Raw genomic sequence first — 24,092 nt, 5'->3', positions numbered from 1 at the left:
TACAGCCCATTTTGATTCAACTTACCACACTAACTTTTTTTTGTTCTAAACTGTTGGGAGGTTAAACAAACCAAACTGGAAGCTGGTGCCTCAGAGCTACAAACTGTTACTGCTGTACATGTTACTGAAGGTTGTGTATCTATCCATTTACTCCAAATAAACAAAAACTATCAAAATTAAACGTGTCTGCATAGTGCAATCAATCTGTTCTGACTTAGTGTTCCCGCTGCCCTTATCCTGCTCTGCAGTGGAGGTGCTGTTTATCACCTGCACGTTACACAATCTGGACTTCGAAAGATACTGCAGGTTCTTCATTGCACCTCCCCAACAGCCCTATGGGAGTACCTTCACCTGCATGGTTGATTAGGATGGGTAATATTGCTAGCAATGCAGACATCCCAGTAATGAATTAAAGAAAAAGTCTGGTGAATTTGGAATGTGTTTTTTAGTTGGGTACTAAAGATGAAGTATTAATGTGAGGTTCTGAACTGTGCACACATCCAGGTTGCACATCAATTAATAAACTGTTGCTGCAGAAGTAAGGTTATTCCCAGATGAAGCAGAAACCCCACTACTTGCCAGTAACTGTTACTAGACAAGTTATTAGGCATCAAGCAAGGAAAGACTTGGCTGTCCGTGAACAGGTTGCATACTGCCACACCTGTGTGTCCAAGTTTACACTAATGTCCACTAGTGGAGGGAGCAGCTAAAGAAATATAGCAGTACACACCTCCAACCAGTTACCATCCCTATTACACGATGTACAGACAAAGCTACAACTGTTGGAAATACACAGACCTGACACCAGCTGGGATGAGAGAAAAATATTTGCTCTAACAATGTGGATGTAATTAATGGGTCCCTTTTGTCCATCTTTTCATTTTCCTGCTGCTGAAAGAGCTGTTGTGTATTTGCAACATTTTTTAGTTGGTGCATTGCACCTTGGCACCCCACCCCAGGCATACAACTCATAACATAAGAAATAGGAGCAGGAGTAGACCAATCGGCCCCAAGATCATGGCTGATCTAATCCTAACCGCCAATCCACTATCACAGAACCATCTCCTGAATCTAACAGAATTAGACACACGAAATAGGATCAGGCTACACGGCCCCTGGGCCCGCTCCGCTACCCACAGGGCCATGACCGATCCGAACCTAGACTCATGTCCAAATTTCTGCCCGCTCCCCGTAACCCTTAACTTCTAGGAAACTGTCTATTTCTGTTTTAAATTTATGTAATGATGCAGCTTATTCCATGGACCTACCACCCTCGGAGTGAAGTAGTTCCTCCTCATCTCAGTTTTGAAAGAGCAGCCCCTTATTCTAAGACTATGCCCCCTAGTTCTAGTTTCACCCATCATCGGGAACATCCACCCGATCCAACCCCTTCACAATCTTATGTTCTGAACTCCAATGAGTAGAGTCCCAATCTACTCAACCTCTCCTCATATGTCCATCCCCTCATCCCCGGGATTAACCGAGTGAACCTTCTTTGTACTGACTCGAGAGCAAGTATGTCCTTTCTTAAGTATGGACACCAAAACTGTACGCAGTATTCCAGGTGCGGTCTCACCAATACCTTGTACAACTGAAGCAATACCTCCCTATTTTTATATTCTATCCCCCTAGCAATGAAAGCCAACATTCCATTGGCCTTCTTAATCACTTGCTGCAGCTGCATACTAACCTTTTGAGTTTCGTGCACCAGGACCCCCAGATCCCTTTGTACTTCAGTACTTTCCAGTTTCTTGCCATTAAGATAATAACTTGCTCTACGATTTTTCCTGCCAAAGTGCATAACCTCACACTTTCCAGTATTGTATTCCATCTGCCAAATCTCTGCCCACTTACTTAGCCTGTCTATGTCCCCTTGCAGGTTTTTTATGTCCTCCTCACTCACTACTTTCCCTCCCATCTTATATCAAAGTTTGCAGATGATACTGTTACACTCGGTCCCCTCCTCCAAATCGTTAATATAGATTGTAAAGAGTTGGGGACCCAGCACCGACCCCTGCGGAACACCACTAGTTACTGATTGCCAGTCTGAGAATGAACCATTTATCCCAACTCTCTGCCTTCTGTTAGATAGCCAATCCTCTATCCATGCCAGAATATTACCCCCAATCCCATGATTTTTTATCTTAAGCAATAATCTTTTGTGTGGCACCTTGTCAAATGCCTTTTGGAAGTCTAAATACACTACGTCCACTGGTTCCCCTTTATCCACCCTATATGTTACTTCCTCAAAGAACTCCAGCAAATTTGTCAAACATGACTTCCCCTTCATAAAACCATGCTGACTTTGTCCTATTAAATTATTATCCAAATGTCCTGTTACTGTCTCCTTAATAATGGACTCCAAAATTTTACCTACCACAGATGTTAGGCTAACCGGTCTATAGTTTCCAGCCTTCTGTCTACTGCCCTTTTTAAATAAGGGTGTTACATTAGCAGTTTTCCAGTCGGCCGGGACCTTTGCCGAGTCCAGGGAGTTTTGGAAAATTATTACCAATGCATCCACAATCCCTACCGCCACTTCCCTCAAGACCCTAGGATGTAAGCCATCAGGTCCAGGTGATTTATCCGCCTTGAGTCCCATTATTTTAACTCAAGTCCAGTGGGACCACAGGTGTCTGCATCCCCAACCAGACAAGACAGATGGACCATGATGCAATCTCTAACTCTGGCCCCCCCCCCCAGAGCTGCAACCACACCATCCCCCTATAAATCTATCGCTTTGCGGTATCTCTTAACGAAAGGGTTCCCAGCTCTATAATCCCAGATTATAACTATTGCCCTTGTCCCTGCTACCCTTAATTCTCATACTTGTTTTTAAATCTTTGGCACTGCTGTTCCTCAAAAACCACCATTGCCCAAGCTTTTGGTCAACATCCATTTTCTTAAGACATTAAAAAGAGGCTATGCAAATCCAAATTTTTAGTGTACAGGTTAGATAGGGTTTCCAGCTTGGCTGCCACTAGTACCATATTCCCACTGAAAAACAGCAGTAATATCTCCATTCACACAACATGCAATAGACCAATTAGGACACTTAATGTAGAGCTTTAAGAACCAAGACACCAAGGATTGCATTGGAAGTTTTAATTAACACTGCTACAAACTGATTTACAGTTGTGTATAAAATTGAAAACAATGAAGTCCAGTCCAAGTACATTGCAATAGCCTAAATAAAGTTACTGTCGCACAGAAAAGCAAGGGTGGAATAAACCCAGGATAGGAGAAAAGAAAAATGCAACTACTTCCTGCAGTTTATACAATGCTAAACCACACTGCATTCCCACAGAGCCAAGCCAGACCGGCTTCCAATTCAAGGCTGCTCAATACTGAATCACACGCCAGTTGATCTGCATTTGGTTTGAAAACACAAGAGGTGCAAATGCAAGTCGAGTCAGGCTGATCAGCCTCACCAGGAAAGGAGTTTACCATTTGCATGTAAAAGGCAATTTGAACCCTTCAGAGGCAGTCTACACCCTGCAGGAATGCAGTATCAGTGCCCCAAAGCATTCGAGATGATTTTCCACAATAGCTGCTTTACTGCAGGCAGTGCTAGTCTTGTATTTGCAGTTACAAAATCAGAATTAAAACAAAGCAACATGCTGAAAAGTGCCATTCACCACCATCTTCATGCGAGAGAGCTAATTAATACAACAAAATATTCCAGTTACCCAAATCCTGCTGCATATTTACACCTCATCTGTACACAAACCAAATGAGAAATTTTAAACCAGTATCTTAGCTTTGCAACTGTTCTATCAGGACCACGTCAGAACAATTGTGGGTTGCATCGCTTGGAATCAAGACAGACCTTACGAGTTAAAGATCACTTAAGCTTCGATTACTGCAAACAAACCATGCCAGTCCCTAAAAAAAAAGTTAATAGGGTCAATTGAACACCACTTTAATCACATTACAGGAACCAAGTTTATAAAAAAAAAAAATTCACATCAGATGTAAGAGAAAACTGGACTTGGTTATCAGCCGTATCTGAAACTGCAAAACAGCAAGTGAACACAAATGTACTGGCAAGTTAAAAACAATGAAATTCTTAAACTAGTATAAACCTCAATAGCTGGTATGGGATAGAATTATATATCTGCATGTCTGCAGAAAAGTTGTACTAAAATTTACTCCAACTGTTCCTCTCCCTTCAACATCTCATCTTCCTCTTCAGCGGTCAATTCTACCTCCTTGTCTTCTGCAGCAAGAGCAGGATCTGCCTCCCCAACCACCACCCCAGCTCCTTCCTCTGCTGCCTCTTCCTCAGCCCCCTCTTCCTCAGCCCCTTCTTCCATGGCCACCCCCTCCTCCGCTGCCTCCTCAGCCCCTTCTTCCGCTGCCTCGCCAGCATTTTCTTCAGAGGGATCTACTTTTATTCCATCTATGTCGATGGTATTGTTCTCGGCATCTTCAGTCTCCCCTTTGTTCTCAGCATCCATGGCGCTATCCTTCAAGCCGTCACCCTCAGCAGTCTCGTCACCTGCATCCTCCTCATCTTTGTCTGGGTCATCAGTGAACGGGTTCTCGCCCTGCAAAAGGAAGGTATACAATTAGCCAGTTTTAATAGAATTCCTGGAAGAAAAGACTCAAGTATTAATGCCAACAGAGATGAAGTGATCAGATATTCAAGTGCTCCATTAAGACCAGCAACATGAGAAATGCTTTTTCGTATCAAATTACTAAATTTGAAGTCCATAAAAGTGTGCCCCCTCCACATATCATTTGAAATCGAATGGATTCCCCCCCCAGGAAAAAAATATTTGAATTGACCTTGGAGACACCAGGAATTTATTAGCCTCGCAAATCACCCTCATGATTGAGGAATAGAATTCACTCAAAGGCTTCAGAGCATTCCTACTCCTGTTGAGGAACAGAACTTCCAAGACTTTCAAAGCATTGAGATAAAAAACTCAAAATATATTAGAACCAAGATGGAGCACGGTAAAATGTTATAGAATAAAATCACATTTAAATACACCTGCCCGTTAGTGAGTCATCTAGATTTTACTGACTGCCAATGAAACTCTTCAAAATGCACATGGCCATCAGTAGGAACACTGACCTTTTTTGGCACCAATTGGTTGTATTTTTACCTTTAGAGACACTTAATTTCTACCTAGCAAGTGACTGAACTGACCACTGACAAATATTAGTCAAGATACCATTGGACAGTGCCCAAATCACGGTTAATACAAGTCAGAACATGCGGTTTGTACCGCGTGCGCTCCCCTGTATGGCAGCAGTGTCTTCCAGACAGCACGATGATCAACAGCATGGGATACAAACTGCCAGATTCTTCCCGAGCTTCAAACCCAGAATAACCAACCAATTTTGCAAGAGTTTGCAAACCAATGCCTATTAGTTTCTCCCTGCAGTTTGCTGCCAAACAATATCCATGTTGTCAATAAGAGAACTAATTACACTTGAACACGGCACACTTACCTTTTTGTACTTTTCTAGCATTGCTGCAATGTTGTGGTTGTTCAGGACACTTCTAGCGACAACAAGGCTGCCCTTCTTGGCTTTCTCTAGCATTGCCTGGTAAGGAAGAGAGATGGTAAAGGACAACCAAGAATAAAGCTGGTCATTTCTTTTTTTAAATTGTAGATAGTAGATTAAATCTAGATACAAAATTCCAAAGAAAGCCAGGCTGATTAGATAGCGATTAATTTCTGCACTCACCATGACTGAAGAAGTCAGTCAAGTTAGAATAAAGACTATACCCAGAACTATTTAATTCACAGATTTTAGGTTCGGCCGTTTATGAATTAGAGCCTCAAAAAGAGACACAGGTCTACTCCTTTCTCTACCCTATCCTGGTACCATATAGTATCCATGACCTCACGCCCAGAACGGTAGCATAATGGTTATGTCACTGGATAGGAATCCAGAGGCCTGGACTAATGATCCAGAGACATGGGTTTAAATCCCACCATGGCAGCCGGGGAATTTAAATAAATCTGGAATAAAAATCTTGCATCAATAATGGTGACTATGTAATTACCGGATTCTCATTAAAAAAACACCATCGGGTTCACTCACGTCCTTTAGGGAAGGAAATCTACCATCCTCACCCGGCCTGGCCTATATGCGACTCCAGACACAGCAACATGGTTGACTCTTAACTGCCCTAGCAAGCCACTCAGTATAGAGATGGGCAATAAATGCTGGGCTTGCCAGAGACATCCACATCCATGAATTAATTTTTTTATTTTTTTATTTTTTTTAAATACACCCTAGCTTTGAAGCACTTAGTGCAGTTTCGGAGAGCAACATCCATGTGCCATTCTTCTGCTTTTATATTTGGGACTCTGGCGTGCTCTCTGTAGTGTACTGGGGCCCACTTTCAGAAACCTGTAGAAACCAAACTCAAGGGACCAGCTCCCCAAGTTTACAGAAATGAAACTGGGACGATTTTCTCTGGACAGTAAAATTCTAAAGCCATGAGAACATGGGTTTATAATGTTGTCCTGCATAAGGGAAAGAGGCTTGTTGATGCGATGGTGTGCAACCAGAGGGAAGCCTTTAAATGCAGCCTACATGAAAAATTGTACTTGCAGCAAAGCAGTAGTTTCATGTACAGTACTTGAGCACAACATCAAACAGCAACAGGAAGTTAAACTTTACAAGGCGCATCAAAAGATAATTTGTTTTCCTCATTCATGGACTTCCCATGCGACTCAGTTCTACAGTAGTCACGCTGTGATTATATTCTGAGCTGGACAAATCCCTCAGATATGTAACATTAAGCAGAATTGAAGCCAAACCCCAAGAACCAAAGATCTAATCCAAAAAGTGACACTGTGTTGCACAAAGCTAACCTGATTTACAGCACTTTCCTGAAAGGACATGGACAGGAACTCTTTTGTGATGCGACTTAAGCAGCCATTCTTTGTTTGGACGGTACAGGTCAGCCTCTATTTCCCCGAGGGGGATGTCACAACTAAAACTGATCCAGTCTTGCTTTCCATATTCATTCTCTTTCTAACAGGTCTCACTAATCTGTGCTTCTGATCACTGAGCCCAAGGAGGTGGAATGAAGAGGTGCCACATTTGTATTCCATGGGGGGTTTTCTCTCCTCTACATAGCACGTACAGCACAGAAACAGGCTGTTCGGCCCCAAATGATCCTTGAAAACGTCAAATTTTATACTGGGTTACAGGTCGACAACCGTCGCATGCTCTCCAGTACTAAACGGTGACCATTGCCAGGGTTATTTGACCATCAGTGTCACAACCAAGCTCAAAACCTTTTCCACAGATCTACATGATTTTACAGAAGGCGGTAAATGGACAGCCATCAGAAAAGAGGACCTTGGACTGGCTGATGTCCGTGCCCTTGCTGCCACTGAAGCTGGAACTGGCCAACTCACCACAGACCAGGAATTGAACCTGGGATCTCTGGTCCATACAGACCAGCTAATTGCTGACTTTACTAAGTGAGGAAGCCATGACGAAAGGTGGAGGGGAGAAGAGAAAGCATTTGATTATTTTAAACTGCTTTAAAAAAAACTGTTAGCCACCTGGATAAACTACTGCTTATACTTCAGATCTGCAAGTCTACACAGCTTCTCGTACTCCACAGCACTTACTTTGCGGTTCCTGCCATGATCAGGCGTCTTCAGATGTCGCATAAGGAGGGCATTCTGCAAAGGTATAAACAGATCACAGGCCACACAGTGTGCTGCCTCTACCTTCTTCATGAAATGCTCCAGACCAACATCTACAAACACAATTACAAAGGATTAGATGCAGCAAAAACAACAGCTGAACAAATTCAAATACAATTTTGTTGGGGGCCAGGGGACAAAGAACAGAATCACTAGTGAGATCGGTCTGTAGCGATCATGGCATTCTAATTACAATTAATAAAACCTATGTACACCAATTGTGAATGTTACACTGGTGGTCCTGTTAAGTTTTGTGTTGGTATCCTCACTATTTTTTCCACCTTGATGTTTTCTAGTTTCTGACATTGCCAGTGAGCTGGTTGTTCACCAGTTTATGGTATAGGTTAATGCACAGCAGCACTGCAGTCGGATTACTCAGGATGTAATGAATGCAAGACAGTAATGAAAGCAACATCGAAGAGGAGCAGATTAAGCGGTTGTTTAAAGTGACTTGAGTGTTGACCAGCACTGCTCAGCAATAAACAACAGGGATCGCCTACACCAGCGTTGCAATGTTCCCCTTTATTTTTTTTGGGTGCACGACCCCTTGAAGGGGCGGCCCATTCAGTTTCAAGCCGACGCAAAATCTAACATTGAAAAAGCCGGCCCCAGGCTATGTAGGACCAGCAGAGGGAACGTTGCCGTGTTATCGAACACATTAGCCACGAGCTGCATACAGCAAATTGGGAAAACACACGCAGAAAATTACATTTGATTAGTAAATGTTTAAAAAAAATGAGTAACAGAAACTGTCGTTGGGCATGTGATCTCAATACTCAGCCACACAGTGTATCCATGTGAACTTGAACCTTGTTGGTAAAATGGCATGGCGAAAATCAGAAGGTGCACGGGTTTGATTGTTGTGACTTCCTTGATTACCACCTATTGGTTATTTGCTAAAATGTTATGCAACGCGGCTGAGAACAACAGACTTTAGCATCGTGGGGACACCAGCAACACTGGACGGGGAGGTGAGCTGCCATTAGTGATCATTCAGGGCTCCGGCCGAGTCAGTTTAACCAGACTCCTGTGTTAGGTGGTGACCAATAATATGCATTATCCAATATGGTATACAAGCCATTGCATAGGTTGGATATCCAATCCTGACCATCTTAAAAGCTACTCGATTCCCATTTCTCCCCCCACATGAACTCCAAACTGCAGAATTAGAATACAAGGAATGTGTACACAATAGATCACTGCTGCAAGACTCCACCCTCAATACATGGTTTGATGAAAAATAATTATCTGCGATTTCAAATTGTATTTCCAGTCTGATCTGAAAATTCTGTCGAGACCCATTTATGCGCAAGCTGAGTAAACTGGAACTCGGTCCTCATCGCAGTTCATTCTGGTTCAAACCCGCTTCTAATGCCGTGAAAGTTACATCCAAGAATTTTGAAACTCCTTCGAACTGCAGTTTGTAATCCAACCATAATTTCGATGCCAGAATTGGTGCCATTAACACATCTGCATTACAGATCCACTGCCCACCATTTCCCGACCACCACCATCAATTCTAACATTTACCAAGGATACAATCCCAAGCAGTGGTTTTGGTGGGATATGGATCTGCACACCTGCTATTCCTCACCGAGCTGCAGATTTTGGCCATGTCCCTATAGACAGCTGCTAAGCGATGGTCAAGCACCTCACCAGAGGAAGTTGGGGGGGGGGGGGGGGGAGGGAATTAAAAATATTGGAGCAAATTTTTTTTTTTTTTTTTTTTTGGGGAAGAGCTCTTTGTAAGGGTACTGGGATTGCCCTGCCTCTCAATAGTATTTCCTTCCCTCACCAGCAAACAGCAGCAATTGTACACGATATTACAGCCATTCTGTGAAAGGAGACCCAGAGGCCAATAAGCAGCAAGTTTGAGTAACACGGCTTTGCCGTATGAAAGTAGCATCATGTGATGCTGGGAACTTTTCATTAATCGTGAAAAGCCAAATCTCAGCTAACATTCTAATTGAGCAGGCCATTTGCAGGGACAAGTCTGCATCATTTATAAAGTGGATGATTTACACCAAGTCCAACATACCTTGCAGCAAGTCTTGCTGCTGCATCAGCTGCTTTTTCAGAATCGTTTTATCTCCAATTTGCTCCCTACGCTTCTGCGTTTTCTGGATCTTGTTCAAGATATATTCCTGAAAGAGATTCAAACATTAAGCGCATTTCATATGGGACGGTGTTTTCTATTCCATCAACAGCCTTGGTTTAAAGAAAAAAATCAATTGCATGGTTATTTTAGACACGCATATGGTCGCCAATACTCAATTAGCACTGATGCATTGCCGATCCATACACAAATGTAATTAAGAGGGGGATTTGGAAAGTACATTGGTGAAAGTAGCTATATTTAAAACAAGCCAAAGATGAAAGAACCACAGATACATACATGCAAAAAGTCAGCAGTCTGCTTGTCAAGTTTGGTCGCAATGAACTTGAAAGTTTCCGTGTGGAACCGACTGTCCACATGGGAAGAAATATCCTCATCTTCGAAGGTTCGGAACTTACAAACGGAGCAGGCATACATTATCCTGCAACACAAAGAACACGGTACATAGAGAAGCTGCACAGGTTGAACAATGTAACAGTAGAAAAATCTACTCATGCTGCCGTTACTACAGACCTTTCTGCAAGACGGTCCCGGTTTTTCTTTGGTTTGTTCGCCTTCTTCTTCTCTTGCATCGTAGGAACTAATTAAAACAAACCACAATATTTCAGCACACACACTAGGTAGTAATTATCCAATTCCTCCGTATTTACCTTTAAGACTAATCCTTCCCACAATCAGTATATGTTACTGTTCATGAGGCCAAAATACCTTCAGGTCCCACATTATTAACATCTACTACCTAATTATCTAAAGTATCACCCTATTTAAATTACATAGGTCCCCTCCTCCCCCAGTCAATTCTTTCTGCTCCTGAAGGCACCAACTCCAGCTCATGTACAGCATCCTTCAAGGATCTCACCCCAACCTAAATAAACTATCCAACCACTGAACGATCATTACACAACACATTCACTCCAGCAAGAGTCGGTGGACAATGACTAAAATCAGAAATCCAGATCAATGTTTCATAAGAACATAAGAAATAAGAGCAGGAGTAGGCCATACGGCCCCTCGAGCCAGCTCCACTATTCAATATCATGGCTGATCATCGACCACTTTCCCACCCAATCTCGATATCCCTTGATTCCCCTAGAGTCCAAAAATCTATCTCAGTCTTGAATATACTCAACAACTCAGCACTCACAGCCCTCTGGGGCAGAGAATTCCAAAGATTCACAACCGAGTGAAGAAATTCCTCCTCATCTCGGTCTTAAATGGCCGACCCCTTATCCTGAGACTATGCCCCCTAGTTCTAGACACTCCAGCCAGGGGAAACAACCTCTCAGCATCTACCCTGTCAATCCCCCTCAGAATCTTGTATGTTTCAATGAGATCACCTCTCATTCTTCTAAACTCGAGAGTATAAGCCCATTCTACACAATCTCTCATCATTGGACAGCCCTCTCATCCCAAGAATCAATCTAGTGAACCTTTGTTGCAAGGTAAGTATATCCTTCCTTAGATAAGGAGACCAAAACTGTGCACAGTGCTCCAGGTGTGGTCTCACCAAGGCCCTGTACAATTGTAGCAAGACTTCCTTACTCTTATACTCCAACCCCCTTGCAATAAAGGCCAACTTGCCATTTGCCTTCCTTATTGCTTGCTGTACCTGCATGCTAGCTTTCCGTGTTTCTTGCACAAGGACACCCAAACCTCTCTGAACACCAACATTTGAAAGTTTCTCACCTTTTTATAAAATATTCTGTTTTTCTATTCTTCCTACCAAAGTGACTAACCTCACATTTCCCCACATTATACTCCATCTGCCACCTTACTGCCCACTCACTTAGTCTATCTATATCTGTTTGCAGACTCTGTGTTCTCCTCACAGCTTACTGTCCCACCTAGCTTTGTATCGTCAGCAAACTTGGATACATTACACTCGGTCCCTTCATCTGGGTCATTAATATAGTTTGTAAATAGCTGAGGCCCCAACACTGATCCTTGCGGCATCCCAATAGTTACAGCCTGCCAACCTACTCTGTTTTCTGTCCCTTAACCAATCCTCTATCCATGCTACGATATTATCCCCAACCCCATGAGACCTAAATCTTGTGTAGTAACCTTTTATGTGGCACCTTATCGAATGCCTTTTGGAAATCCAAATATACTACTGGTTCCCCTTTATCTACCCTGCTAGTTACATCCTTGTCAATCACGATTTCCCTTTCATAAAACCATGTTGATTCTGCCTAATCATGTTATGATTTTCTAAGTGACTTGATACCACTTCCTTAACAATGGATTCTAGCATTTTCCCCAATGACTGATGTCAGGCTAACTGGCCTGTAGTTCCGTTTTTTCTCTCCCTCCTTTCTTGAATAGCGGTGTTACATTTGCAACCTTCCAATCCGCTGGGACCATTCCAGAATCTAGGGAATTTGGAAGATCAAAATCAATGCACCCACTATCTCTTCAGCCACCTCTTTTAGAACCCTAGGATGTAGGCAGTCAGGTCCAGGTGAGTTGTCAGCTTTTAGTCCCATTAGTTTCTCTACTTACATTAATTACATTAAGTTCCTCGCCCTCATTAGACCCTTGGTTCCCCACCATTTTTGGTATGCTTTTTGTGTCTTCTACGGTGAAGACAGATACAAAATATTTGTTGTGTAACGTTTCTGCCATTTCCTTATTCCCCATAATAATTTCACCTGTCTCAGCCTCTAAGGGACCAACATTTACTTTTGCTACTCTTTTCCTTTTTACATACTTGTAGAAACTCTTACAATCTGCTTTTATATTTCTTGCTAGTTTTCTCATTCTATTTTTTTTCCCCCTCATCAATTTTTTGGTCAACCTTTGCTGGTTTCTGAAACTCTCCCAATCCTCAGGCTTACTATTATTCTTTGCAACATTATAAGCTTCTTCTTTCAATCTAATGCTAACCTTAACTTCTTTAGTTAGCCACGATTGCCTCACTTTTCCCGTGGAGTTTTTGTTTCTCAATGAAACGTATTTTTGTTCCACCCCTGCTACCTTAGAGGTCCACACTCTTAAGATTATAAAACATAAAAGTACGCAGTTTGCTTAATCTTGAGCTGATGTTAATAAAAGCTGTTTGTACATCTGTCCTCCCCCACCTCCCCCCCCCCCCCACTTTGTCCTACCATTGGCAGCCGTGCCTTCAGTCATTTTAGGCCCCAAGCTTTAAAAAATCCTTTCCTAAATCCTCCAGCTCAAGACTCACCTCTGACTAAGATTTGGGTCACCCCCTCACTCCTTTGTTGGCTCGACATTCATTTTTTATTACGCATCTGAAGCACTGGGGGGGGGCATTTTTCTACCTTAAAGGCACTTTATAAAAGCAATTCGCTGATGCTTGTACTCTGCTTTATGCCATTTGGGAGATCAAACTATTGTAATGTATTACCAGCTTGTAACTCTCTGCCACACATCATTACTCACACGTGCTCTTGTTAAAACCATTCCAGTGACCGTAACATTGTAAATAGTGACATTCTATTTGTATCACATTTTGACCCAGTTATGTTATACAGCAATATTAAACATACAGTTCTTCAATAAAACAATTGTGTGAATTCAGAACATAAACTAGAACAAGAGCAATTTGTACAAAACTTCATCTTCAGTTCCAAAGCAAAGGGTAAAAATAAAGTTGCAAAAATTGCCAGGAGCTGACTAACATTTACAGAATAAGTCAAGTCATCCTCAGTTCCAAGGGACTGCCTAAGAAGACGACAGAATTTTAAAAATCACAGAATATGGGAGGCTGGTCAAGTGTCACAAGTTCTGAATCTTAACCTGTTTGACAAAGTCTCAAGTGGAGGAAAGTTGGCTGTGAGAAGGCCAGCCAGCAAAAACCAACCAACCCAAGACACTTGCATGCCACTCTGTCCTGGGGAGGGTTGAAAGAGAAGACAGATCAACAGAAAAGGCCCAATAGAAGAGATGTGTTATTGTGTTTGGAGGGTGGTAGAAGATGGGAATTTTACTAAATGAAACCTGATCTTACAGCGCTTCGGTTTCTTCTCCCCAGGCTCTTTGCCCTCGCCAGTCTGAAAAAATAAATGAGTGTTATTCTTCAAACTGAAGCCCCTCCCCGCCCTTCTCCCATCAGGGTAACAGAGTAATCATGCTCCAAGGAGCACTACACTACTGAAAACACCATACATGCTTATAAAATAACGGTTAGGTAAAGACTAACGGATCCACCGAGCCTATCCTATATAGTGGAGAGGCCTGATGCATCTCAATATAGACACTCCCTACCAGTAATAGTCCATTAGAGGGCAGCTAATTACACAAAAGGCATCTAATCCCACTGACCAGCATCTGGTGCTTTACTCAAGTGAACTGTTTCATAAGAGCAGGAGTCGGCCATACGGCCCCTCGAGCCTGCTCCACCATTCAATAAGATCATGGCTGATCATCGACCTCAACTCCACTTTCCCGCCCAATCTCCATATCCCTTGATTCCCCGAGAGTCCAAAAATCTATCGATCTCAGCCTTGAATATACTCAACAACTCAGCATTCACAGCCCTCTGGGGCAGAGAATTCTGTTTCGGTAACAAATTTTCTTTGCAACTATAAAAGCAAGTACATTTCAGATATTAACAATTAGACTTCTGCAGCTAGATGTTTGCAAAGGAGGAAAAATTGACTCGTAATGGCTACATAATATGGCTTAACTTTTCTCATCCATATCTACATGCCAGCAATAATTAACATCCCTTAGTGTTTAAAGACTTGCTAAATTCTGAAGGACCTCAGATCTCCCAGAACTTTCCCCACACGGTGTTGTCCAGATACAGGAAACTTTCGATTTACCGGCACCTAAATAACCGGAAATCTCGGTTAACCGGCAAAATTCAGGAGTAGGTTCAGGTAAGTTTTACTTCATATTACTTGCCTCCCTCGATCTGTTGCTGTGCAATTGGGTGTGGCTGCAGCTGTTGCTAAGCTACAGAGACGCTTAGAACTTGTGGCCATTGTTCTGCACCTGTTGCTAAGCAACAGGGTTTGTTGCTTTATACGGAGCTCTCAGCTCTCCGTATCTTTTACTATAGCTCTCGGTTATCCGGAATTTTTGATGAACCGGCACCACGTCGGTGCCGGATAAAAAAAAGTTTCCTGTACTGGGAGTAACACCAAGACTACCTCTCATCGCTCCTATTTTTACATTTGAAGTCTGCCAGCAATTTTCTGCAGGGTCCACAGAAAAGGTAGATTCTGAAAACTATAAAAAGCAGAATCTTGACTGATAATGGAACAAGGTACATTACATTGGAGAACGCTATTGATGGAGTCAAATACCCACATCAGGGACTGACAGTCACAATATAAAAAAGTGCTCATTGTCAAGACTTTCACTGTCCACCTAAAGGTAAAAATCACCAAGCCATTCATTACAGTTAGCTACCTGCTATTTGGCATATTAGACCACATGTTGAATACATTGGTTACTTAACAGGGACATGGTACACTATTATCTGCCTTTCGCTTCTCCCGCCCCACCACAGGATGGCAGAATCAATCCTACACAAAATGGAAGAATAGCCGTAGAGGCCAATCTCCTCCATACCAAACCAAGTATAGGCCAGCTACATTCTCGCAAGACACTAAACTTAAAGATCCATTACCCACTCTCTCAAACAACTGTGGGCAAGCTCTGCTTTTACTGGTAGGAAATACTCAATCATAGCAGCACGTAAATATTACTTACAGCGCCATCGCCAGATTCACCACCACCATCATCTTCAGCTTAAATTAAAGAAAAAAACATTAAGAACACAGACAGAAGTACACAAACAGGTAATGCTATTGGATGATGCATTTCATGGGTCAGTCACCTAAACTTAAACTAGCACTGATGCACATGATTAAGGAGGTCCAAACAATTGAAAATGGGGTAACTTCTCATACAAAGATACCTGTAACTATTAGTAACAAGACTGTAGATGTTTTCAAAAGAATAAAGACAAAAGAATGCAATTTCAAAGTGGCGGAAGCTAAAAATATGGACCGTTTGTGGCAGAGCTAGTCAGCGAGCAACAGAATGACAGAGACGTGGGCTCCAGCACATGACTTCACATAGAACGTTGCATACTGCTTGGCATGTTGAGCAGAAACCATTTCCAAAGCTCTCCAAATAGTTCAGAAGCCTATTCTTGACAGACTAGGAGACTGTGCAGGACCTCCCAGCTGATGCTAATTCACATGTATAACAATCAGGAGGAAACCTGACCATTTTCCCCCTCTCTGACTGGGGTGATACAGCTGATGTGCCCTATATTGGTGCTGCTCTGGTCTGATCAACTTGCTAGATACAGACCATGGTTGAACCTGGACGACAATGTGTGTCATTTCCAGCCCACACTGTTGACTTGAAAAAGAGGGGAAAAAAAGACTAGCGCCTTTCACGACCACCAGATGTGCCAAAGTGCTTTACAGCCAATGAAGTACTTTTTTTTTTTTGAAGTGTAGTCACTTATGTGGGAAACGCAGACGCCAATTTGCACACAGCAAGTTCCCATGAACAGCAATGAGATAATGACCAGATAATCTGTTTTAGTGATGAGGGATAAATATAGTACCATGGGATCTTTTATGTCCACCCGAGAGCGCAGACGGGCCTTGGTTTAACATCTCATCCAAAGGCTTGGACCCAATCTTTATTCCCAACTAGCAACTACATATCATCTAGCCAAACAAAAACCAGAGGTTTAATGACAACTTTTCCGATCCACATTTACATGCCAGTATTAATACATATTTAATCTCCTGCCAAAACTCAATACACGAACAATCATCTCCTGGAGTATAGTTCTTAGAGAGTCCTTATAGGCCTTAGAGAAAATCAGAGGAGAATTTCTTAATAAAAACCAACAATTTTAAAATGCAAGAGAGACCAAGATGCGAGGAGGACCGACAACGCATCATCTGTACTTCAATGTGCTAGAGGGACAAGTTCCGGGGCAGAAACAATGCATCATTTTACAAATATTCCCCCCTTCAAGTTTGGAAGGGGGGGAAAAGGGAAGGTAAAGACAGAGGAGGGAGAGTAGCCAAGACTCCCGATCCTGATTACCAACTCGTAAACCTTGCTGGAAGTGCTTATGTGTAGACAACAGAAGGGAGGGAGAGAGAACAGAGAAAGGCGATTGGACTCAGCTCTGATGCCACATGCATTCAAATCGCCTGCCCACCACATCCCAGGAAGTCAGCACTTTTACGAGAAGATTAGGAGGGACAGAAAAGAGTACAGGAAATTGGCTGGGGTGGGAGCAAGCATACCTGCATCGGATGCATTCGGATCTTCAGTTTTTGCCTGTTTGTTCTCTGGTTCGTCGGTACTAGCCGTGGACTGCTTCCTCTTCCTACCAAAGCCTGCATCCTTTTTCTTCATCTGTTAAAAATCAAAGACAACTCAATTCCCACACTTCAGGCACCAATGCAGTTTGAAAGCATTAAAAAAAAATCACTTGTGTCGAATAGGTCTCCCATCTTGCTTGTACGATGTGTGTAAGCCGGCTCCAAACACTCCAGTATTTAATGCTGTAACCTTCAAGAATGACAAGTCGAAATAGGTGCAGTTTCCATTTCCCATTCAATGAATTCGGAACTTTGGGCTTTTGCCCTTGGGATGGCTTGTTCCCCGACAAAACATTCCCTATCCAAGCGGAAGTGAAGCCCAATGTTTGCTGCCCCAAGACAAAGGCAGCATCAAGACCACTCCTTGAAATACCGACAATGCTGTACAAGGGTCAGATGATCACATTTGGACACTTCACATAAGTGGCGATCTCAAATCTAAACAACTAACCTTTTGGACTGGCAGTACAAGGCAGGCTAGAATTCGCTGTTTCATAGTCAATACCGGTCACATTAGAAATACACTAATCAAATGTATTATATACAGACCATGAAAGTAGCTTTGAATGGTGCAATACATGTCACACTCCTGCATACTTACTTAGAACACTCGATCTTGTCAACTCATGACTGATGAACACCATTCTGTCACCACAGAGACTCACTTCTTTTGAAAGATACCATGAAAATGCTTTTTGCCAGTTTCATGGAATAATACAGCACATCAGAGGGACACTCGTCGGTGACCAGTACAACACACTAGCCACTCATGTTATGCGCTAGCCACTGGTTGTCTAAAGTGTGCCAACAACAATCTGCCACCTCTACAAAATAGGTCGACACAAATATGGAGGAAAAAAAAACACACAGGAAAAACAAGTTAAAATATCAACCATTATTACATGGCTCGGTGAAGCAAAATGCTGCAGCCAGCACTAAATTCTGGCAAATACAGGAACTGGGGAATTAATTTTCAAAGTCAACATAAAAACAGATGCATGTCATTTCCTAACAAAATGAAAAAGGAAATAGAAGTGTTTTATCTACGCTATAAAATAAGCGATGGGGCTGGATCCAGAGGCTAATTACTAAAGTGAAGTGAAATGTCCAGCCAGTTCTATATTGGATTAGGAGATCAAGCTAATAAGCTTGTGACTCCTGGATCGCAAGGCAAAATATATAGTATCCCTTTTCTTGGCACTTATTTAGAACATGATCTCACCACTAACAGGTTGTTAATACCCTTCTTGAAAATTGCCCACGTTATGCTCAGCAAAAAGAACTACATTTCCTGGGAACGCTCCGTAATGCACAAATCCTGCAAACTAGGAGGACAAAGTAATGCAGTGCAATTATACTCGCCTGCAATTCATAGTTTAACTGCAAACCAAGCAACAAACCCAGGAGTAAGAAAGGGAAGATAGATTATGAAAGTAAATTAGCAAAAAATATAAAAACAGAAAGTAAGAGTTTTTATAGTTATATAAAAAGAAAAAGGGTGGCTAAAGTAAATGTTGGTCCCTTAGAGGATCAGACTGGGAAATTAATGGTGGGAAATAAGGAGATGGCAAAAACACTGAATGAATATTTTATATCAGTCTTTACAGTAGAAGACACTAAGAATATCCCAACACTGGACAAACAGGGGTCTAAAGGGGGGGGGGGGGGGGAAGGAGCTAAACATGATCAAAATCACTAAGGAAGTGGTACTCGGTAAAATAATGGGACTCAAGGCGGATAAATCACCTGGACCTGATGGCTTACATCCTAGGGTCTTGAGGGAAGTGGCGGTAGGGATTGTGGATGCATTGGTAATAATTTTCCAAAACTCCCTGGACTCGGCAAAGGTCCCGGCAGACTGGAAAACTGCTAATGTAACACCCTTATTTAAAAAGGGCAGTAGACAGAAGGCTGGAAACTATAGACCGGTTAGCCTAACATCTGTGGTAGGTAAAATTTTGGAGTCCATTATTAAGGAGACAGTAACAGGACATTTGGATAATCATAATTTAATAGGACAAAGTCAGCATGGTTTTATGAAGGGGAAGTCATGTTTGACAAATTTGCTGGAGCTCTTTCAGGAAGTAACATATAGGGTGGATAAAGGGGAACCAGTGGACGTAGTGTATTTAGACTTCCAAAAGGCATTTGACAAGGTGTCACACAAAAGATTATTGCTTAAGATAAAAAATCACGGGATTGGCATGGATAGAGGATTGGCTATCTAACAGAAGGCAGAGAGTTGGGATAAATGGTTCATTCTCAGACTGGCAATCAGTAACTAGTGGTGTTCCGCAGGGGTCAGTGCTGGGTCCCCAACTCTTTACAATCTATATTAACGATTTGGAGGAGGGGACCGAGTGTAACATATCAAAGTTTGCAGATGATACTAAGATGGGAGGGAAAGTAGTGAGTGAGGAGGACATAAAAAACCTGCAAGGGGACATAGACAGGCTAAGTAAGTGGGCAGAGATTTGGCAGATGGAATACAATACTGGAAAGTGTGAGGTTATGCACTTTGGCAGGAAAAATCGTAGAGCAAGTTATTATCTTAATGGCAAGAAACTGGAAAGTACTGAAGTACAAAGGGATCTGGGGGTCCTGGTGCACGAAACTCAAAAGGTTAGTATGCAGCTGCAGCAAGTGATTAAGAAGGCCAATGGAATGTTGGCTTTCATTGCTAGGGGGATAGAATATAAAAATAGGGAGGTATTGCTTCAGTTGTACAAGGTATTGGTGAGACCGCACCTGGAATACTGCGTACAGTTTTGGTGTCCATACTTAAGAAAGGACATACTTGCTCTCGAGTCAGTACAAAGAAGGTTCACTCGGTTAATCCCGGGGATGAGGGGATGGACATATGAGGAGAGGTTGAGTAGATTGGGACTCTACTCATTGGAGTTCAGAAGAATGAGAGGCGATCTTATTGAAACATATAAGATTGTGAAGGGGTTGGATCGGGTGGATGCGGGGAAGATGTTCCCGATGATGGGTGAAACTAGAACGAGGAGGCATAGTCTTAGAATAAGGGGCTGCTCTTTCAAAACTGAGATGAGGAGGAACTACTTCACTCAGAGGGTGGTAGGTCCATGGAATATGCAGCCCCAAAAAGCTGTAGAAGCTACATCATTACATAAATTTAAAAAAGAAATAGAGTTTCCTAGAAGTAAAGGGAATTAAGGGTTACGGGGAGCGGGCAGGAATTTGGACGAGTCTAGGTTCGGATCGGTCATGGCCCTGTGGGTAGCAGAGTGGGCCCAGGGGCCGTGTAGCCTGATCCTGCTCCTATTTCGTGTGTCTAATTCTGTTAGATTCAAGAGATGGTTCTGTGATAGTGGATTGGCGGTTAGGATCAGATCAGCCATGATCTTATTGAATGGCGGAGCAGGCTCGAGGGGCCAATTGGCCTACTCCTGCTCCTATTTCTTATGTTCTTATGTAAGGGAAAGGGTGCAAAGAGGGGTTGGCCCACGGAAAAAGACAATGGGGAAGTGGTGTCCGAGGGTCGTGGAACTGCCTTAGTATTTTTCCCCAACAGCTCCGACAGAAGAAATGGGGGAAGAAATGTCAGAATTGGGGGTATGCTTAAAGGTAAATGTAGACGAAAAAATGTTAAATCACAAGAGGGGGCATAGGGGAGGTTAATGAAATTCAAGGTAGAATTTCATTTCAACTTCTCATTCCATGGTTCTGAAAGAATTGGCTCAAACAATTGCAAGTCCTCTTGTGGATATTTTTCCAGAGTTCACTGGACTCAGGCCAAATCCCAAAGGATTGGAAAAGCATGACTCCCATCTTCAAAAGAGTGATGCGAGATATAAATCATCAAATTATAGATCTGTTGGTGTCGTGGCCACTGTTGGGGAAAGGTTTGAAAAGTATTAAGATGGATAATATAAGGGAGTATCTTGAGGAGCGTGAGTCAGCATGGTTTTAGGAGCGAGAGGTTATACCTGATTCTTAGATTCCTTCGAGATGGCGTCAAACCTATTAGATAAGGGAGAGTGGTGGATGTTATCTACCTGGATTTCAAGAAGACATTTGACACTATGACACATAATAGGCTGCTGCACAAAGGCAAGCCCATGGGATAGATGGGAATGTGTTAAAATGGACAGACAAATGGTTGGTTGGTAGATAGGCAGTAGTGCATGGGCAGGCACAGAAACAAGAGTAGGCCATTCAGCCCCTTGAACCTGCGCTGCCATTCAATTAGATCATGGCTGATCTGTACCGCAACTCCACTCACCCAAATTTGTTCCATATCCCTTCATACCCTTATCTAACAAAAATCTATTGATCTCAGTTAGCAGTGCCATAAGATTCAGTGTGGGGGCAGGTATTAATTATATATTAAAAAAATTATCAATGACAGGAAGGAATTATGGCCAAATTTGCAGACAATACCAAATTGGGAGCAGTGGAAGGTGAAATAGCAGATGCAATTCAATTCGGTCCGGTTATGAGATTTAACAGAGGGAAGGTCGATATGGATTGTATGCTAAATGGGAATGTGCTCGAGGTTATCGGAGCAGGCGAGCGAGATCTTGGGGGTTTAAGTGAACAGGTCACAAACAATTAGCACAAGGTTCCCAGGCAGTTAAAAAAAACTACAGAAAGTTGGGATGCACAGCAAGAGGCATAACATCTAGACCTAGAAAGGTAATTTAAACACTAATAGACCCTGGTGAAACTACATTAGCAGTAATGCATGCAGTTTTGGTCTCCCTACTTCAAAAATGCTGTTATTAGAAGGGATACAGAGAACAGCTACACTGATGATCCCAGAACATCAGGGAATGGCGTGTGAAGAAAGATTGACTAGCCCGAGTCATTTTCACTCAACAGAAGTGTTTAAAATCATGAAAGGTTTGGACAAATTTGATCCAAGAAAGCGTCTCTGTTGTGTACAGAAATGAAACACAAGGAGTCGTATTTACAAATTAAGGACGACAAAAGAAAATAGGAAACGCAAGAGAAACTATTTTTACTGAAAGGGTGCCAAGGATGTGAACATACATGGAAGGTGGAAGAAACAACCTCACTGGGTTTTGAGAGGAGGTTAGACAGGTTCATGTCAACAAATGGGATTTAGGGCTGTTAGAAATGCATCAAGGGAAAACACTAGCTAGCTGGGTTAGATGGATCAACTGTCCTCCTGCCTGAAACGGTTACCATTTTATTAAACTCAGCAAGTCGTTGGCCCTCCGAAATCAGGTTTTACCCTGATGCCTGCCAAAACAAACACTGCTATCTTTGTGATTTGAAATACTTCATCGTAAACTAGTTTTTTCTTTTAAAAAGTTACCGAATTCAGAGGGATGGCAGATCAAGCGTCTGAAAATGCTTTCAAAAATTTGAAAATGTGACCAGAGAATGGATACTGCAGCCTACCAAACAGCTTCAACTACAACAGGATCATTGCTGGGTGATGGATTATGGAAATATGCTCATTATTTACACTGGCGAAATCACAACACTTCACAAGACATTTAGATAATTTTGTTTCAGTATGACGAAAGCCCTTGCATTTTCAAGTTACACTGCACCTGCTCAACTAATCAGCAGATCTCCAGTGGCATTGCTCACTCTAAGGCAGAGGATACATTGTGCATTAAACCGTGTCGTGTATTACATTCTATACAGTGCAGCAGTGTCCCTTTCAAGGCCGCAAAGCCTAATCGTGCGCAGTTTAATTGTTTAATCTGAAAATTGGAATGTGCTCATCAGTTCCAGGCTGGAAGTAAAAAAGTACAGATCAGAAACACTCAGCATTTCAAGACCATTTTGAATCACCAACAGTCTGGGAGCACTAGATGTAGCATTTCTAATATACAAGTTTAACACCGTATTTAGGGGGGAAATTGATGAAAAAAAAGTTAAGCAGGACTCAATATTCAGATCCTAAATTTTATAATATGAAGACGCTAAAGAGGAAATGTTCATCTTGTAATTCAAGAGAGAGACCTTAAAATCTGTTTCACAAATTGTACACTCGGTCTAATAAGCATCTGCGTGCAAATACCCTAGGTTGAAGTAGGAGTGACTCATCACCGATTTAATACTGAATTCAGCTTGTGGAAATTGATACTCTCACTGTTAATGATTCTCAAGACTTAAATAACCACAATGCTATTCTAGTACACTACAGATTTCTGGCTTTAAACAAAGGGGTGGTGTGGCTTGGATTATAGACACCCTAGTATCTTTTAGCACCTTCGATTCTGCACTAGTTGAAACACTGTACATGAAAATAAAACTTTTTTGGATAAAATGCTGGAAGATCACATTGGTCCACTTCAATATAAAAAAAAAAAAATTAAAAACCCTATCCTTAAACAAAAAAAAAAAACAAAGACAACTGTCCCACTACAAACAAACATGATTAAACTTTCCCAATCCCTCATTTTACCTATTCATTACTGGATAAAATAAAAAGTATTAAAAAAAAAGGTACTTACGCCTCTGCTTCGAATCCTGTCTCTCCTTCGCTGTCTGCCACCTCCTAACGGTCTTCCCGATCCCTGAACTCTGAACAGGTCCATGGGGATAATGTTTGGGGAGAAGAGCGAAGGGAGGTTCCTGGTGGAGGAGGCGGTGGCGGCGTTGTGGCCCCTGCCTCCCATCGACAGCTCATTCCAGCGTGCAGACATTCGCCCGGAACTTGCAGGTGACATGAAGGGGTCGTTCCGATTGGGTCTGTTATATGGAGGCCGGTCTCTAGACCAGTTCTGGCCCCACTGGTTAGTAGGGCCGTATGGGTCACGTGCTCTGTTCTGGAACTGATCTTTGCGGGTCCCGTAGGAGCTGTCGTAGTGGTCATAGCGACCTCCATAGGAATCGTTATAATCAGGCCCATATTCACTGTAACCGTAGCCAGATCTGTACAGATCACGGTCATTCAGTGAAGACCCGGAGTCGTAGGACTCGTAAGGTGTAAACCTGCAAGAG

General features: G+C 42.4%; 1 protein-coding gene across 2 annotated transcripts in view; it reads right to left on the bottom strand.

Annotated features, from left to right (window-relative positions):
- Nucleotides 1–3,090: 3,090 nt before the first annotated feature.
- Nucleotides 3,091–24,092, bottom strand: part of LOC147097632 (A-kinase anchor protein 8-like) — a 46,168-nt gene continuing 25,166 nt past the window's right edge. For both annotated transcript variants that reach the window (XM_085971611.1, XM_085971612.1), the window contains 10 exons: nt 23,603–24,083; nt 17,064–17,175; nt 15,493–15,530; nt 13,781–13,823; nt 10,321–10,387; nt 10,087–10,228; nt 9,730–9,835; nt 7,614–7,744; nt 5,464–5,559; nt 3,091–4,550 (listed from right to left, as the gene is read on the bottom strand). In XM_085971611.1, coding sequence (XP_085827737.1) covers nt 4,149–4,550; nt 5,464–5,559; nt 7,614–7,744; nt 9,730–9,835; nt 10,087–10,228; nt 10,321–10,387; nt 13,781–13,823; nt 15,493–15,530; nt 17,064–17,175; nt 23,603–24,083 — 1,618 coding nt within the window. In that variant the 3' untranslated portion in view covers nt 3,091–4,148. The remainder of the gene's footprint in view (nt 4,551–5,463; nt 5,560–7,613; nt 7,745–9,729; nt 9,836–10,086; nt 10,229–10,320; nt 10,388–13,780; nt 13,824–15,492; nt 15,531–17,063; nt 17,176–23,602; nt 24,084–24,092) is intronic.

Source organism: Somniosus microcephalus, chromosome 31, assembly GCF_052327205.1.
Source record: "Somniosus microcephalus isolate GS21.2 chromosome 31, FLI_Smic_1.0, whole genome shotgun sequence".
NCBI classification, from domain to species: domain Eukaryota; kingdom Metazoa; phylum Chordata; class Chondrichthyes; order Squaliformes; family Somniosidae; genus Somniosus; species Somniosus microcephalus.
Note: the sequence above shows the minus strand (reverse complement) of the source record. Positions and strands in the feature narration are given on the sequence as shown.